Source organism: Carlito syrichta, unplaced genomic scaffold (genome assembly GCF_000164805.1).
Source record: "Carlito syrichta isolate Samal-C Ts95f unplaced genomic scaffold, Tarsius_syrichta-2.0.1 Scaffold272276, whole genome shotgun sequence".
In the NCBI taxonomy this organism is placed as follows: domain Eukaryota; kingdom Metazoa; phylum Chordata; class Mammalia; order Primates; family Tarsiidae; genus Carlito; species Carlito syrichta.
In genome coordinates, this window is record NW_007216372.1 from 6336 (window position 1) to 23515 (window position 17180).

Sequence of the window (17180 nt, forward strand, 5' to 3'; positions counted from 1 at the left end):
GTACCTAGGCTACCCTCTGCAGATATCTCCCAGCTCCTCATTCTTTTTCATAATTTTGGAGAAGGGTTTTAGCTTCACAAGATATTCAGGTCATCCCTGGTTTTCTATTTAGTGCTTAACATTTTTATGCTTCTTTCCAAAGAAACAGCAGCCATCCGAAGATGAGTTGGATGCTCTTCTGACCATGGCCATTTCCTAGTTTATGGTGGGTCCTGGTTATGCTAGGACCACAGGTTGTGCTTATCCCTAGCAATCGTTAACCCATCTCTTTGCTACTCTGAAGAGGGTCTAGATCATGAGAATGCCCCACCATATCTAAATTACTCTCCTGTTTCCCTAGACCCACCAGAGAAACCTCAGTACTCACCACTATCCTGTTCAATCCAGAACCTTTATGATTATAACTCCTTGCCTCTTCTCTAGTTACTGCTTTTTCAAATTTAGACACTTTCTTGGAGCTGGAGTTTTATTTTCCCTTTGTGATTATCTGAATGCTTGTCCCTTACGTGTGTGTGTGTGTGTGTGTGTGTGTGTGTGTGTATTTCAGAGTTCAGCTGTTTATTGAACACATTATAAAAGGTTTAGTCAAACAAACCAAAGCCCATGTCATCATCAGACTCCTTAGATTCTTCCTTCTTTGCTTCCACTTTCTTCTCTCCTCGGCTAGGGCAGCAGCAGCAGTCAGGGCAGGACCCCCAGCTGGGGCGGTGCCAGCTGCAGGCGCGGGCCCACCAGCCCCCACAGAGCAGATGAGGCTCCCGATGTTGACATTGGCCAGGGACTTTGCAAACGTGCCAGGCCAGAAAGGCTCCACAGTCACACTAGCAGCCTTAATGAGGGCATTGATCTTATCCTCCATGATGGTCACCTCATCGTCCTGCAGAATGAGGGCCAAGCAGATGCAGGCGAGCTCGGACATGGAGGCCATGGCGTGGCGAGTGCAAGATGGAGCTGCTGGGCATGGTGCTAGTCGCTGGATGAAGTGAGGACCTCACCCCAATGCAGCCTTAGCTCCCATGGAAGGACCAAGCACCTTGGTGGCAGCTGGGGAAAAGGCTCTATATTATATTTTTACATGATATTGAAATTACATGTTGATATGTCTGACTTGCCCCTGAATTAAAAGTCCTTTAAGATCAATAGCTCTATATTGTTTACCTTTGTACCCACAATGATTGGAACTTTGCCTGGTACATATAGGCACTTAATAAATATTTATTTAATTGAATTGAAGTGGGAGAGGGTGTGTTTAGATACACAAAGCAATAACTTAAGGAAAGACTTTAATTTAAAAAAAAAAAAACTCTAGGAATCTTACCCTGGCCAACCCATTCACCTCAGATATAGTTAGCCCATTTTTCCATAAGTCTAAACATTGTATTGGCCATACAGAGTTCATGCTATCTCATTTCTATGGGAGCTACATGTGTTTGTGTGTGGGAGTATGTGCACAGACCTTTCTTTTTTGGTTACTACAATTATTTGAAAATGATACCCAAACAACCCTTTTTATTCTCTTCCCTAATCTTTCTGTATCTCTATTCCCCTAATGCTTCTTCACATTTGTTGATCTCCCTGATATATCTTAACATCTCTTTCATATCTGCCTCTTTTTCATTTGGTTCACATATTCTAATACAGCCTGGGCAGCAGCCACTCCAAGTAGCAACTTCACACCAGTTCAGGACCAAGGACAGAGGCATGTACGTCCTTGAAGTGGAAGAGGGTGCTTTTAGGTTACTAGTTTGTTCAGGCATATGACCTTTGAATGTGTCCCTTCTCACCTGTCAGGCTGCATGTGCAGTTTTACAAACCTGGTTATTACTTTGACCCTAGTTGCTCCGTGTCTGTGGTGGATTTGTGTCTCTCCAGACATTGCTCTCACCGATGGTCATAGCAGTGACACTGGAGCAGGAGTGCCACAATTGTGGAATCAGAGAGAGTAGAGATAGCAGCAGGGAGAAGCTCTGGTCTGGGGTGAGAGGGTTTGCTCCAGGAGCTACCCATGAGACTCTCTGGCCAGAACTCTGCATTCAGCCATTGCTGCTTTACTGCCACCTGCACCTGAATTTCAGGCCATGGGGGATGGAGGTGTGATGGGGGGATCAGAGAAGTGCTGGAATATTTCATGTTTAGTTGCCTGCCACAGTGCCTTCCATAATGACAGAGCCCAAAATGGGCTCTTCAAATCAGCAGTTTCATCTTTAACTAGTCTTTATGCCCTGATTAAATTAAGTACTATTGATGATTATGCTAGGGAAAAGGAGGGGAACTGAGAGCGAACTTCCTAAGGAGCAAGCCCTTTTATATGCCTGAATGTCTACAGCATACAACTTCTCCCTCAGAGTACCTCTGTAACTCTCTCTAAATATATTATAATAGCAAATATACTGCTTATGTTCAATAGTTGACTCATATTCATCACTGACAGGCTAATGTTCTGTGTTACTCTGAGGACCTACCCAAGAGCAGCACTCAAAGTAACAAAAAAGACAATAAATCTACTGCCATCACCATTACCCATGATGTATGAGCACTCTAAATAACCTGGTCAGTTAGGAAAGTATCAGTTAAAAAAAAAAAAGTGGTGGGTAGATATAATCACTCTGAAGTGGCCATTTTCTTATGTCTGCATTACACTCAAGATGTCAACTTTTCTAGGGAGGGAGGGAGAGTGAGCCTGTGTGTATTGCTGCTGAAGTCTCAACTTGAGCTAATATTAAATCTTGTAAAGAATAAACAGAAATGGTTTGCTCATTAGCTGGGTTTAGAGAGGTGTTGCCCACATGTTTAAAGTGCTAATTATTAGTGATTTTTAATGGAGCTAATTTAGCAATGGAAAGTGTTACAAATTTCTGCTCCTCAAAAGTGGCCGATTAGCCAGGCCTTTATATCTAATATTGACTTTTGAAAGTTAATATTGAAACCAGCCACAATTGGAGCTCATGCAGAAGTATCAGAGAGGAAGAAAAATGAAGATGGAGGTAGAAACAGGCAAGGAGAGGTGACGAGGGGAGGAACAGGCAGGGCAACTATTAAGCACCTTTGATTTAGAAGGTACCATGGCACTGTGGATGTGAAAAACCCAGCCCCTGGATCACTCAGTAAGCACCAGCTGTGTGCCAGGCACTGACAATATCAAGAGAAGCACCTAGTCCCTGCCCCTAGAAGCTTAGAGTCTAGTGAGGGGGCTAGATGTGGCAGTGGACAGTGGCACAAAATGGAGGTACATGTCGGTAACATACAGAGAAGGAAAGGCCTATCTCAAGTGGTGGTGGGGCAGTTAGGGAAGGCACCCTGGGGAAGGTACTTAGCTCACTATGGTGCATGGCAGACAATGGTCATTTCGAGAAATGAAGTTCAAATGTGTATCAGAGTCGAAAGAATGCAGGCATTGCTTCTCTCCAGCGTAGACTGCCCAACTTGGTTATCATCTCAGGTCCCTGGCTACTGCCTCACGTTGCAAGCAGCCTGATCAGAAAAGCTCTGCTTAGGTTAGCAGAGGTTCCTGAATGTCATTTGCTTAGAAGTCTCATGGTCAAGGAGGAGAACTCTGCCACACCATTTCTCCTGTACTCCTGTTACCCAGAGAGAGGAATGCTACCAGGTCTACTTGTCATTTGAAGGTTATGGTGATAAGGGACAATGACTGTGGGGAGTCAGCCAGCCCCATCATGTGTGGATGGATTCCCAGACTGAGGAGAAGCACGTGGGTCTCCACACTGTGCTGTGTGTTTTGTTGCTGACATAAAGCTGCCCAGTCTCTCTGCCAAGTTTATTCCTTCCTCTCAGCCCACACTTCCTGTCTTGGTGGTAGTTGTTTTAAGGAGAGAGCTGAAGAACATATTTATAGACACGGGAGGAATTTTTCAACAGGCAGTTTCCTTAATAGCTTCTTAGTGTCTGTAAAGAGGAAACAGGAACATTCACCTCCATTTCTCCATATGTGTGTGTGTGTGTGTGTGTCTTTCTCTCCAGCTCTTTATCTCTTACTCTCACCCCTTTTCCTTGTTTTCTCCCACTCTTACCACCTCTCTCTCTCCTCTTGTGTCAACATAGGAAAGGAGAGGATGGCAGAAGGGAGACTGAGATGAATGTGTATATTGCCTTTATCTTGCCTTTACCCACTAATGGGTTCCCTACCAACTCCAGATGGTGTCTTTTCCCAAGGGCTTTGCCCCTCTATTTTCTACACAGAATGGACTGTGGCCTTCAGTCTCTTCCCTTTATGATTCAGTTCCATATTGCATCTTCGTGAGTCTTACACAAACTACCAGCTTGTTACTGGCCTGGGGGTCCCAGGAGGTAACTCACATACACCCTTCCTGTCTCTCTTGGGACATAGTGAGAAGATCAAAAGAGACAAAGTTCCAGAGCTCCTTGAACATCCTATTCCACCACCAGCTTCCTCAGAGTTCACATGTCCCAGTTTCTCCATCCTCAAAGGTAGAATGTGATCTACTAGTTGGAATCAGAACCTGCTGAGCCCAACCCTGCTAAGGTGCCACAGCTGCCTTCTGGGGTCAGCCAAGTTCTAACTAGCTCTGCTCCTTGCTGTAGCACAGACCCAGTTCTCTGAGTCTCTGAAGGCACTTGCAACCATATCTTTGCTGATGTCTTTCCAGGTTTCCCACCTACTGGGAGTCGGATCAGATCATAGAGACACTACCCACCCCCAGCCATCCTTTTCATTACCCCTTGACTCTGCTTTTTTGTTCAGCCTATAAACTCTCTTTGTCCATGACACATGGTTTGTTTTCCCCTTCCTCTCTGCCTTGGCATGCACTGTTTTCCACCATCCCTTGGCCCTTCCCTTTTACAAAACCCAATTCAAAGATTGTCTCCTTTGAAGCCTGCCCTGATGGATCATTATTCTACTCTGTCTTCTTAGTGCCCATATGCACTCACGTTCAGTATTTCTTGAGTCTCTTTTGTGTGACAGGCACTGTGCTAGATGCTGGCATAGAATAAGGAGTACAACATAGTCCCTATCCTCAAGGCATCAGGGTCAATTAAAAGGGAGTAGAATGAAAACATATATAGGCCAATCAGGAGTGATAAGAGTCTAAGGTACAACCAGGGACAGCTGAACTTGATGGGAAGGTCAGGGAAACTTCACAGAGGAAATGATAGATGAGATTTAAGAGGTAGAATCAACAGCACTGGGCAATTGAATTGATATGTGTGATGGAGGAGGGGGATGAGGATACTTCCCAAATTTCTGTTTGGTAACTCTGTGGATGATGGCACCAATCATCAGAACATAGTGGATGTGGGCTGGTCAAATTGGGGGCAGGGTGAGAAGGTCTTTATCAGAATCTCAGAATCTTGTTATTTATTTATTTATTTATTTGTTTATTTATTTATTTATTTATTGAGTGGGAGTCTCACTCTATCGCCCAGACTGGAGTGCAGTGGCCGCTCCTGGCCACTGCAGCCTCGACCTGCTGGGCTCCGGCGATCCTTCCACCTCAGCCTTCCAAGTAGCTGGAATTACAGGCATGTGCTACCACGCCCGGCTGATTTTTTTGATTTATTGTAGAGATGAGGTCTTGCTGCCCAGGCGGGTCTCGAACCCACGGGCTCAGGCAATCCACTCACCTCAGCCTCCCAAAGGCACGGGATTATAGGCTGAGCCACCAAACCCAGCTAGAATCTTGTTTTTTAATAGAGTCTAGTAGCTTCCTGGTGTCAGGGGGAAATGGGCACTAGGTATTTTATTGAGCTGAAAACCCTCAGAGAGCAGAAACTGGGTTTCTCTTCCAAGGGAGAGAATTGCCTGAGATGACCACTGTGTTCTCAGATGTGGAACTCCCCAGGTGGAGCACCTCTCCCTCCTCTGTATTTCCCAGTGTTCAGGGTTTTGCAACTGTGAATGGGGGTGCAGGTGGGGAAAAAAGACATAAACTGACTTGCTCCTCTGTCCTCCAGAGCCATCTCAGAGATGACATGTTGGTGTGTAAATATGATCAGTGGCAGTATATTTGGTACCAAGAGCAGTTAGAGAAAGCAGAGCTCTGAGGATAGGAAGGAAGATTTGTTATGAAATGAAAATATCTGATATATGAAGGAGTAGTTTAAGCTACCAAAATGCTGAGCAGCTTGGACAGGTGTTATTCATAAACAATCCTGCCACCAAAAAAGAATACATGGTCCAGTCTTAATGTCCCAGAGAGGAAATTATCTATCTCTCAGATAGCCTTTTTATTCTAGAGCTGAATTTGAGTTATAGGCTATAGGGTAATGGCTGAATCTCTGGAATCCCTGGGCAGTGGTGAGGGATCTTCCCATGGTGGGGGCTGGAGGGATGATGAACAGTGCTAGAACAAATTTTAGAGGACCTGTTTAGGCCAGGCTAAAGGAAGCTTTTCTCTATCCTGCCTCTGAAGCAGATCTAGAATGGAGAAAAATACTTTGGTGCACAGAATCCCAAAAAGTAACGTACATGTGAATCACCTGAGATTCTTGATAAAATGCAGGTTCTGACTCTGAGGTCTGGGATGGGACCTGAGATTCTGCACTTCTAAAAGGTTTTAGGTGGTAGGTGATACTTATGACCTTGAGTAGCAAGGCTTTAGAACACACCTTTAGTAAACCTTTCCTTTGAGCCCCCTTGCATTTCATACAGGCGATGTCCTGTCTCTGATAAAAGCTTATTGTCCTGTTTGCATACTTATCTCTGCTTGGAAACCCCCTGGAGAGCAAGATCTATTTCTTATTTGTCTTAGTGCCATTAAAGCCTGACATAAGGCCTAGCACATAATATGTACACAACAAAGAATTGATGAGAGTGACCCTAGGAATAGGAAAATGTGACAATTACAACCAAACTAAGGTCCAGTCAAATGAGCTTCTGGAACGCTCCATGGTAAACCAGATCTTCTTTGTGCAGCCTGTGAGTCAGTGACTCGGTGCCATTTAGAGCAAGGTTTTTATGCTGGACACCACAGGGATGGAGTAGAAAGGGAAGGCAGGAACCCAAGCATTGGGAAATTTCCAGAAGTGGAGCTCAGGCCCACTTGAAGTAACATTAGAGTACTTACATAGTAACTCCTAAACAAGGACAAATTAAGAGGGTGTGGCTGAGAACCAAAAGGAAACAAAGAGCAATCCATGAATACTCTGACAGCTTGCATTTCTAAATGCTCAACAAATGCCCACTCTGTTGTTGGTTCCTTCACTTGTTGAAGTCAGGATTGCTTTCTGAAGGAGGTTAGCATAGAGCACAAGGCATCCAGCTGCCGTGGGGGATTTACTGCTATTCCAGACCCACAAAACACAGACAGAGCCTGTGGCTCACAGTCATTGCCATTGGGGTCACATGGAGGCTGGGAGCTGGAATGAGGGCGATTGGCATTTTCCAAAATAGGAACTGGTGACTAGAAAGATGTGAGGAGGAAAAGGCAGTGGCAATGTAAGCTGGACATGTTTGGAGCAAGGAGGAGTGAACATGGGGCTTGGAGAAGACCCATGCTGCAGGGTCCTAGGGAGGTGGTGGTGGTAATTTGTACTTCCCTAATAGATGCAGAGTGTTTCAGCTTTGCTAATTAACAGAACAGCAGGCTTATAATTCTGACAGCAGCAGGACATGAATGGGGTGGGATTAGTACTGAATGCCAGTGGAACATGCCTTTGTCCTTAAGAAAAAGCAGAACACCCACGTTGGGTCAGGTCCACAAGGGTGCCCTCTGATTTTGTTTTTTGTTTTTCTCTGCAGTTAGTTCCAAGGGCTTAGGGATTTTTATGTCTTCTTAGGCCTTCTTTAGAAGTAGTAAGGGGCCTACTGTTTCAATGTGGTTGTTTTTTTAAAGAAGGAAATTGGTCTAAGACTAATCTAGAGTTTATTGTCTAATAGTGTTATCAAATATAACTTGTATCAGAAATAGCAGCTGTAGTTTAGGCTTGCCTCCTTCAGGGTATGTATGCCTCCAGAAGTTCTTCCATTACTGTTTTCCCATTCTGGCAGTTTGAGCCACCTGCAAAATGTGGTGACCCACTCCTGAACATTCATAAACTGATTCGGGTTGAGGGGGAGAGGAAATGGGCTGGGAAGTCAGGGAAGAGTTGTTTTATCTTCCCAAGGTGCACTGACTCTTGTTAAGAGAATTTACTCCTAGTACTTACTTTTAAAGCATATTGATCTGCTAAACTGGGATAGTAAAGGCCAACAGATAGGAAGACGCAGTTTAGAATGTCTCAGAGCATCAGAGCTGAGTGGTACCTTGGAGACCATCTACTCAGATCTCTAGTATTTGGTGTGACAGATGAGGCCTCTGACTTTGTGTAAGTTATATTAGGGAGGGTTAACATATTATTCATTCATCTAGTCTTTAATCAAATATATATATATATATATTTTTTTTTTTTTTTTTTTTTTTTTTTTGAGTTGGAGTCTCACTCTGTCGTCCAGACTGGAGTGCAGTGGCTGCTCCTGGCCACCGTAGCTTCGACCTGCTGGGCTCCGGCGATCCTTCCGCCTCAGCCTTCCAAGTAGCTGGAACTATAGGCGCGCGCTAACACTCCCGGCTGATTTTTGATTTATTGTAGAGATGAGGTCTCGCCAGGTTGCCCAGGCGGGTCTCGAACCCGCGGGCTCAGACAATCCACTCACCTCAGCCTCCCAAAGGTGTGAGATTACAGGCTGAGCCACCGAGCCCGGCTAATCAAATATTTATTCAACATTTACTTTGAATCTACCAAGACATGTACATGCTAGTGAAAACATGTTGCTATTCATTGGTCCTGTTTGAGTTAACATTCAATGAACTTACCATTTATTATATATTCCAACAGCTGGTTTCACAGAGGCCCTTGGGGAATTGATACATAGGCTCTTTAGCCACTGCAAATAGGTTTTCTATGCAAGGTCACCAATTTCTGAGTTGCTGGGCTAATTAGTTTAGCTCTACTTGGCTTTACATAATACATATATTGCTAAAAAGTTATTTGTAATTCCATTTTTGGCAAATGAAAATCTAATTCAGATCACAAAGGGAATTTTTCTTTTAAAATGCCCTAGGGTAAATCCTTTTATAATGTGAAAAATCTTATTGTGTTACTGGAAGTGATTATCCTCTAGATATGGATTTTGTAAATCTGGAAACTTTTAGTTTTCTTATGGTGGAAACACAACCAGGTCCAGCAGTGATCTGAACTGGATTGGGGAGGACTCAGGCCTGGAAAGTAGTAGCCCTGGATATTGACATTTGCTGGAGCCCATGATTGCAAGCTGCATGGGCAAGCTGCATGCCTTCTCTCAGGTCCTGGATTCTGGAGGGGAGATGGGAGAGGTGGTACACAATGAGTGAGTGTGAAGGATGAGATTTGGAGCTTCCTCTCTCTCTTAACAGGTAGGAGCAGGAAGAACATAGTATGGGGAGCCTTTTACTTTCATTACATCAAATTCAAAAGTCTTAAGGTCTTTGGACTGCTTGGAATTAGAGATGCCTTGTCCACTTTAACACAGTAGGAGAGGAGAGGAAGAGCTACAAAGTAAGGCAGAAGCTTAGGAGAGAAGAGGGTTATGTGCAATCCTTCTGTACAGTAAAATCTTACTAGTTTGGGCCTTGCTATTTTTGAATTTGTAAATAATCTGGAAGAAGACAAGACTGAAATTTGACTTTTTATACCAATTTTTTTCCATAGAAACTCTTCCTTGCCAAGTAAGCTGAAATATCTCCTTGTTGCATGAGGATGAAAAAACACTTTATGTATCTATTTGTAAATTTTATAATAATTTATGTTGATTCTAATTTGTCTGATTTAATTGTTTGGTGAGATTCAATTGTTTTTCTTTGTGGAAGATAACGTTAAAGCAGAAATATCTGTAGAAACTAAAGATAGAAGGTACAAAACAACACTTAGTCTTTGAAGCTAGAGCTTTCTTTTTTATGGCGTTACTTTTTTTTCTGTTGCTCAAGGACTTCTCAAAGTGAGCCTTGTAGTTGGTTCTCTGTCAACTTGTAAAGAGAAGCAACTGATGAATGAAAAGATTCACTGTCTTCATTTAGCGAAAGAAGAAATAGGTGAAATGGTTAGAGACACTTTGGAAATTTGTTTCAGATTAGGATATGACCTCTGACCATGGAAACTGACGTTCCAGAGGGCACATCTCTCTCCCGCCTTGGCTGAGTGTATAACAGGCCATTTCCATTTTCTAGGCCAGCGATCTTACTCCTGGATGGTGGCCAAAATTCCTAGGTGGGTCTCATGAAACAGTCAGTGTTTAGAGATTGAGGGACTGAGTGGAACCGTCCTGCCTAGCACATTATTCTCCTCTGTAGATTGTTGGATTTGGACTCCAAGGGTGTAAGCCAAGTGGAAAAAGGCACCAGAGATGGTATCCATGGTCTCATCGATTCTGTCTCATTGAATTGGCATAGAACCACACATCTCCCAGGGTCCATTTGTATTATATCCCTAGATATACAACAGAGACCCCAGTTATAGCTTGAAGAACTATGAGTGGGGGTGGCTCTTCCTGAGAGTCCTTATGGGGTGCTTGGGTGAAATGAAAGGGTGCAGTGGGCTAGCTTGGGGTTTTGTGTCCTCCCTTCCCACACATTTTACACTGGGCTGGGTTGTCCTTTGCCTCCCGAGGCTACTGTTTCTCCAGGCACGTATTTGTTTTCCATTCTTTGCAAGCCCTGAGTCTCTGCCTCCAGCCCCCTCACAGGAGCTCAGCTAGACCCTAGAAAGGACTTTCCAACTGAAAAGCAAGATTTAGAAAGCGAACAAGTTAAAGAAGATAGTGCATTTTCCTTTAGGAGGTTTGTGTCTCCCCACCTCCTGTCTATCGTGGACTGGGATGATGACATTGAGGGGGAAGAGGAAGAGAGGTGGAGAAGGTATTGTCATCTACTTTGCTTCCATCTGTGACAGCTTTGTGGTCTAGTTTTCCCATCTGTAAAATGAAGACGAATAGTCACTGTGCCACTTAAAGAAGAGGCAAGAAAAATTATTTAGGGCATTGTAATTCATCTTGGTATTAACTAATTCAACAGATATTTACTGAGTGCCAACTGTGTACCAGGTTACTCTACAGCAACAGGACCGTTGTTGTTGCTCCCAGGGCATGGGGGTTTGTACGTGTGGTGGTGGGGTGATTTGGACTGTTCTCTCCTCAAGAAGGATCAGGAGGTTTTGATCCTGGTCACCACATGGCCTGGCATCATGTGGAAGTGTTCTTTCTGTGTGGACCCTCTCCTGGTTCATTGGGCTGGGCTGTGGCCTGGTCAAGGTAGAACCTGCTGGCCAATGATGGGGTTGGGAGGCTGGGGGTGGGACCAGGAATTCAATCAGCTGGCCCCCTCACCCTGATTCCTTCTGTTTTGTTGTCCCACAGGGTCTTTTCGGAATGATGGTTTGAAAGCTTCTGATGTCCTTCCTATCCTAAAGGAAAAAGTGGCCTTCGTTTCTGGTGAGTATCTGTAGGACTTTCCTTTGTAAGGGACCTAGAGAAGTTGTGTGTGCACACATGTGTTCAGACTCTCACTTCTTTGTGTGTTAGTGAGAGAGAGAAGCGAGAGTGGAAGTTATGCTTGGGGCAGCTGCTGCCTTTCTGCAGAGGCAGACAGAAAGAGAAAGGAGAGTCCTCGTCCCAGCTTAGTATTCTAGGGAACACTCACAACCACAAGTGGGTTTCCCACATACCCCACCCTGCCTTACCCTCCCTTACCTGGCTTGAGCCACAGAGACCCCTGTGGTAGATGCTCTGGCTGGGAGAGTTTGTCCACTTGCTTCATTTCTGCATGGGTCAGGGACAGGAGACTAAAGAAAACGTTTGGTTCCTCTTTATCTCTCTTTCCTAGTGAAGGTAATTCAAGTGAGTGCTTGCATTTAAGTGTTTTGTTTTTGTTTTCGCTGAATAGTGATTTCCAAATAGTCATTTCTGACTTCTCTTGTGCTCTTGAATGTCTTAATGGCTAATTTAGGGGTCAACAATCTATAGCCTGTAAGCCAGACACCGATTTTTATAAATAAAGTTTTATTGGAAGACAGTCCTATGTATTTGTGTAGGTGGTGTATTAATTTCTCATTAACATCGTAACAATTTACCACAAACTTGATGGTTTACATCAGCAGAAATTTATTATCTCACAGCTCTGGAGGCCACAAAGCAATTTTGCTGGGCTGAAATCAAGCTGACAGCAGGGCCGTGCTACCTCCAGAGGATCTAGTAAAATAATTTGTTCCTTGCTTCTCCCTGCTTCTGGTGACTACTGACATTCCTTAACTTGTGGCTGCATCTTTTCCATCTTTACCTCTATAGTCAAATTGTCTTCTCCTCTTCTGTTTGTGTCAGAATCCCCCTTTGCCTCTCTCTTTTAAGGATGCTCATGACTGCATTTAGGACCCAACTGGATAACCTAGGATAATCTTCCCATCTCAAGATGGTTAACTTAATCACATTTGCAAAGTCTTTGCCATGATGTGTTTGGGGGCCATTATTCAGCCTGCTGCAGGCAGTGTCCGTGACAATGGCAGAGTTGAGTAGTTAGGCAAAGACTAGCTGGCCTGTGAGCCTAAAATATTTACTCTTTGGTCCTTTCAAAAAATGTTTTCTGACCCCTGATGTAATTGATGCCAATGACTGACCAGAGCCATTCTCATACCAAAAGGTGCATCACTCTGTGTGCTTCTTCCAGGGTTCTACTCCAGGCTCCTGGATCAGAATTTCTGGCAGGGTCTGAGGCAGGGGCTGGGATAGGCAATGTGAGAAACCAAGGATCACATTTTAAGAAACATGCCCAAGTGCTTTTGCCTCATAGATGGAACCCTTATTGCTGGGTGGTTCTGGTTGTCTACAGGGTGTAGCAGTGGAGTCACAGAATAAAAACCAGTCTGGTCCCATAGTGCAGAGGTTCACTCCACAGCACTGCTAGCTTGGATGATGAACTACAGCAAAAATAGAGAGAAGTCAAAGAGGTGAGGGGATGTGGGAAAGGAGAAGCCAAGCAGCAACTGTCTCCCACCTTGTCAGAGAGAAGTGAGAGATCAGTGATTCAGAGTATAGGTGTGGCAGGTGAGGGCAGGATGCAATGAGAGTAAGTAGAAGCCTTTGGAAAGTACAGAGTACCTTCTATATTATAATAATTATTATTAACAGTAGTAGTAATAGTATTTTATTATTGTAGTTGCTGTTAGATGACAATGACATGCAAGCTACCATTCCCCATTAGGGACTTGAATATTTTGTTAGGTAGTGAGCACCCTGTCACTGAAGATGCTGAAGCACAGGCTGAATCCTTGGCAGGATTAAGTAGTAGCGATTTCAGTATGGGGAGAGGCATAGGTAAGACAACTTCCAAAGCCTTTGTGAACTTGGATTCTGAATGCTTGCTGAGCATAAGAACTTGTGCAGAAGTCCTGGAGTCTAAAGGGCAGTGTCAGGCCTCTGACTTCTCCTAATCTCTGTAGTCTATGCTCCCAAGAATGTGGCCCATGGCCCGGTGGGATCCCAATCTGGTCTTCCTTCTTTTTATGGCCCTTAGTCAACCTAATGTCCTTCCTGCCCCCTGAGTATCCTGCTGATTCTCCCGTTTCTCTTGTACCTGACACTTCCTTCCCTCTGCAGCACCTTCCCCACACCTTCTACCAGTTTGAACCTCTTTTCAAGTCAGTTGCCTCCTCTAGGAGACCTTTCTGGGATTTAATGTGTAACCTCCTATTCCACATCAGTTCGGGTCATATGAGTGCAGACACAAGACACTCTAACATGGGGACCCTTGCTTGATGTTCATGGTTTATTTTTTCCCATGTAAATTCAGTCACAGCCCAGGAGCAGGATCCAGCCAACCCCAGAAAAGATCTTCCCAAGGGGTAGGGAGTTGTCCTAATGGAGCTCATAGAAGCAGTGTGCCAGGAAGGCAGTCAGGGATGAGGCAGGTGGAAACATGCCTGAGCAGAATGAAGTAGGCTGGTGTGTCCCATTCACCCCCATGTGCTGATGTGAGCCGATCAGCCTGGGATGAGCATATTTCATCTGCACCTGTAGTGCCAAGAGCTTCTGGGCTTAGGGAACTTTGCCTTTCTGTGCCTGGGAAGGACACTGGGGTGTACCAGGGAGATAATGACTGGCTACATCTGCATCTAAAAAAACAAACACAAAGAACGAACCAAAAAACACACCAAACAGCAACCAAATTAAACTACCCCTTATATCCTGAGCTTTTAAAAGATAAAACACAAAAATAAAGCCAAATAAAGAAACCCAGAATGAACTGATACAATATAACAGTTGCATTTCTTTCTGAGAGGAAGAAAGCCCTGCAAAGAAGATGATGAGCAGAGAAAGAGACCCTTGGTCATGCCCACCTTCTTTTGCTGGTGCTCAGCTTTGGCCAGGTGAAAGGAAAGCCATGCTGCTATGGGAACATGAATCTGGAATTATCCAGGGTGGCTCCATGGCTTCTGCACATGAGCACATGCACGTGTGTGCGCGACAGGATCTGTGGTTGTCCCTCAGTGAGCCTCCATTGTTCCAGCCCTGCCCTATTCTTAGCAGCCCGCGGGATCCTCTTAGCCATTCTGGCTTCCTTTTGTGTTACTTATAAGTCCCACTCACAGCACCCATAGGCCCTTTTATCCAATCTTCTCCTGCAGGGTCCATTTATTTCACCCCTATTATCCTCACATACCTCCTTTGGGGCCTCTCTTTACTTCCTTCTCTCCCACCTACATCATTTTCCATTGTTCCCAGGGAAATTCTATGCTTCTGTGGTATAATCTTTTGTACCCTGGACTCACATCTCTTCTAAGAGTTCCACAAGATGATATCCTACAAAGGAAAGGGGGTTCTTTCCTCAAAGATGTCTGGGCAATACTGCATATTATAGCTCTCCTTCCTGGAGAGTTACAGTGTTCATTAAAGCACATGAACATTTTAAGGCTCTGGGTAGTCCTGCGATAAAGAACTTTATCTTTGTTTAGTCTGGCATTTTCCAAACTACCTTATTCCCTTAAAAAAAAAAAAGTGTATCCATTAATGTCTTGCAAATCAATTGTTATGTTGACTTCAGCAGGGGGTTCTCATTCTTCATCTCTGTTTATTGTCCTCTGTAATTTCAGCATGTGTCAATTATTGATCAAATCCTACAACTTCACTGTTGCTCAGCCTCCTTGGCACCAGAGTCCTCTACCTCCCAATCTTGGTCTTGCACATCAAAGATCTTAACCCTTGGTCTGCTTGTTTATGGCCTTAGGTCCTTATCTTTGAGCCTTTCTGATATCCTCCTGTCAGTTGGGAGAGGATAGATACCAGAGAAACAAAACACACATCGTTCCCTCTTCTCTGGGATCTCATAAGCCAGCAGGACATTTTCCTGGCACTCCCTGGGTACTCCCTATCTACATAGGCATTAGCTCTATTCTGCTTCGCTCTAGCTGGAGCCCAGCATGGATACTGTGGCCAAAGCTTTCAACAGAGCTTTCACTGCACCTCAGTTCCCTGCCACTGACCCTGAAGCTCATGTCCTACCTGGTCCTACTGTTCATTCTCTAGGAAAGTTCTCCAGTGATGGTTCCGTTTCTTTCTCCTCAGTACCCCAAGCATACCCTGATCCTGGACATGTGATCACATCTCCTATTTCATCCAAAGAAAAGTGTCCCTCAGGCAAAATGAATTCCCTTTCTATAATATATCTCCCTTTCCTCTTCCCTCTTTGAGTTCTGCAGCCTGCCTCAATACTTGGGAACTGTACCCTCTCCTGGTACCTGCCCTGAGACCTTACTGCATCATTATGCCCACCCTTTCCAGCATGATAATTCTTGTCCTCTAGGTTCACTCCTCTCCTTTCTATAATCTTGCAAGGTCTTTTCCTTTCTGAAAATTACATGGCTTGATCCTGCTGCCTGCCTCCTCTTGACTCCTTCTCCATACTTTCCAGAAGGGAATGATTACACTTTTCCAGACTATCTCTCTTCACCCCTCCTCCCCTGCCATCCAGAACCTTTCCAGCCATCTGGAACCTTCCCCAGCCATGATTCTGTAACTCACATCTCCAAGGTCACTCCTGGCTCCAGCCTAGGAGGGAGAGTGCCAACCAGCCTTCCAAACCACCCAGTCACCTTTTGCCAGTCAGAGCCGTGACTCCCTGTGGTCCCATAGCTCTCTTTTAAGTTGTCCATGGATGGTCAGGAAAAAAACCGATGGATGGAGTGAAATACCACCAAAGAGTGAAAATGCTGAGGGTGAGGTCAAGGATAGAGGGGGAGGTTGAAAGTGTCAGAAGACCTCCCAGCTTACAGGGTACTGGCTATTACACAAAGAAAACCTCTGTGTCATGATCACAAACTCCTCACCCCACATCTCCCTTGCATTTAATCTTCCTGCTTCCTTTTTCTTTTGTGGAAGGCAGTGGGGAGATGGGGCCTGTTTCCAAGATAGATAAGAAGAGGGTAGTTATCAGTTTAAAGAATCAGGGTATGGAAGGTGTGGAGCTAGGACCCAAAGCCCAACTCCGAGGTATATCTATACAAATCTACCCTGGGAGGGGATGTGGAGGTAGTGGTAGTGGTGCTGAAATGTTTTTTCATTGTGGCCAAATTTGTTGGTGGCCTTGACCTTGTTTGATCCTTTGCTCCCTGTTACCTCCTTACTTCCTCCTCAGGAGTATTCTAGATTGGTTGTTTGTCAAGCCTCCCCTCTATCTATATGGCTTCTGGACCCTACAACCAGAGGGAAACCTTATTCATGAACTCACACTTGGATAGCAGTTCCTGGAGGCTCTTCCTCTACCCTTTTTTATTACATCCCCTTATAGTCCCTACTCTGGAGAATGCCAGATGGCTACCTAAGATGTGGGTTGAGGAGTTTGTGAACATGACACTGAGGTTTTCTTTGTGTAACAGCCAATAACCTGTAAGAGCATAGTTACCACACCTTAACTTCAACCCTCTCTAACCCTCCTGAGAGGTTTGGTTCTGCTTCCTACTCATAGTGTCCCTTAATGAATACATTTTAAAATCATAAATAAGCCGGGCTAGGTAGCTCAGCCTGTAATCCCGCGCCTTTGGAAGGCTGAGGTGAGTGGATTGCCTGAACCCGTGGGTTCGAGACCCGCCTGGGCAGCGAGACCTCATCTCTACAATAAATCAAAAAATCAGCCGGGCGTGGTAGCGCATGCCTGTAATTCCAGCTACTCGGAAGGCTGAGGCAGAAGGATCGCCGGAGCCCAGCA

At 44.7% G+C, this 17180-nt stretch overlaps 1 protein-coding gene and 1 pseudogene across 1 annotated transcript in view; one reads left to right on the top strand and one right to left on the bottom strand.

Annotated features, from left to right (window-relative positions):
• Positions 1-581: 581 nt before the first annotated feature.
• On the bottom strand, positions 582-928 carry LOC103254164 (annotated as a pseudogene).
• Positions 929-9218: 8290 nt separating this feature from the next.
• Positions 9219-17180, top strand: part of LOC103254165 (kalirin-like) — a gene marked incomplete at its 3' end in the record, with an annotated part of 40475 nt that continues 32513 nt past the window's right edge. Inside the window, exons 1-3 of the mRNA XM_021709672.1 lie at positions 9219-9304; positions 10284-10339; positions 11345-11419. Coding sequence (XP_021565347.1) covers positions 9219-9304; positions 10284-10339; positions 11345-11419 — 217 coding nt within the window. The remainder of the gene's footprint in view (positions 9305-10283; positions 10340-11344; positions 11420-17180) is intronic.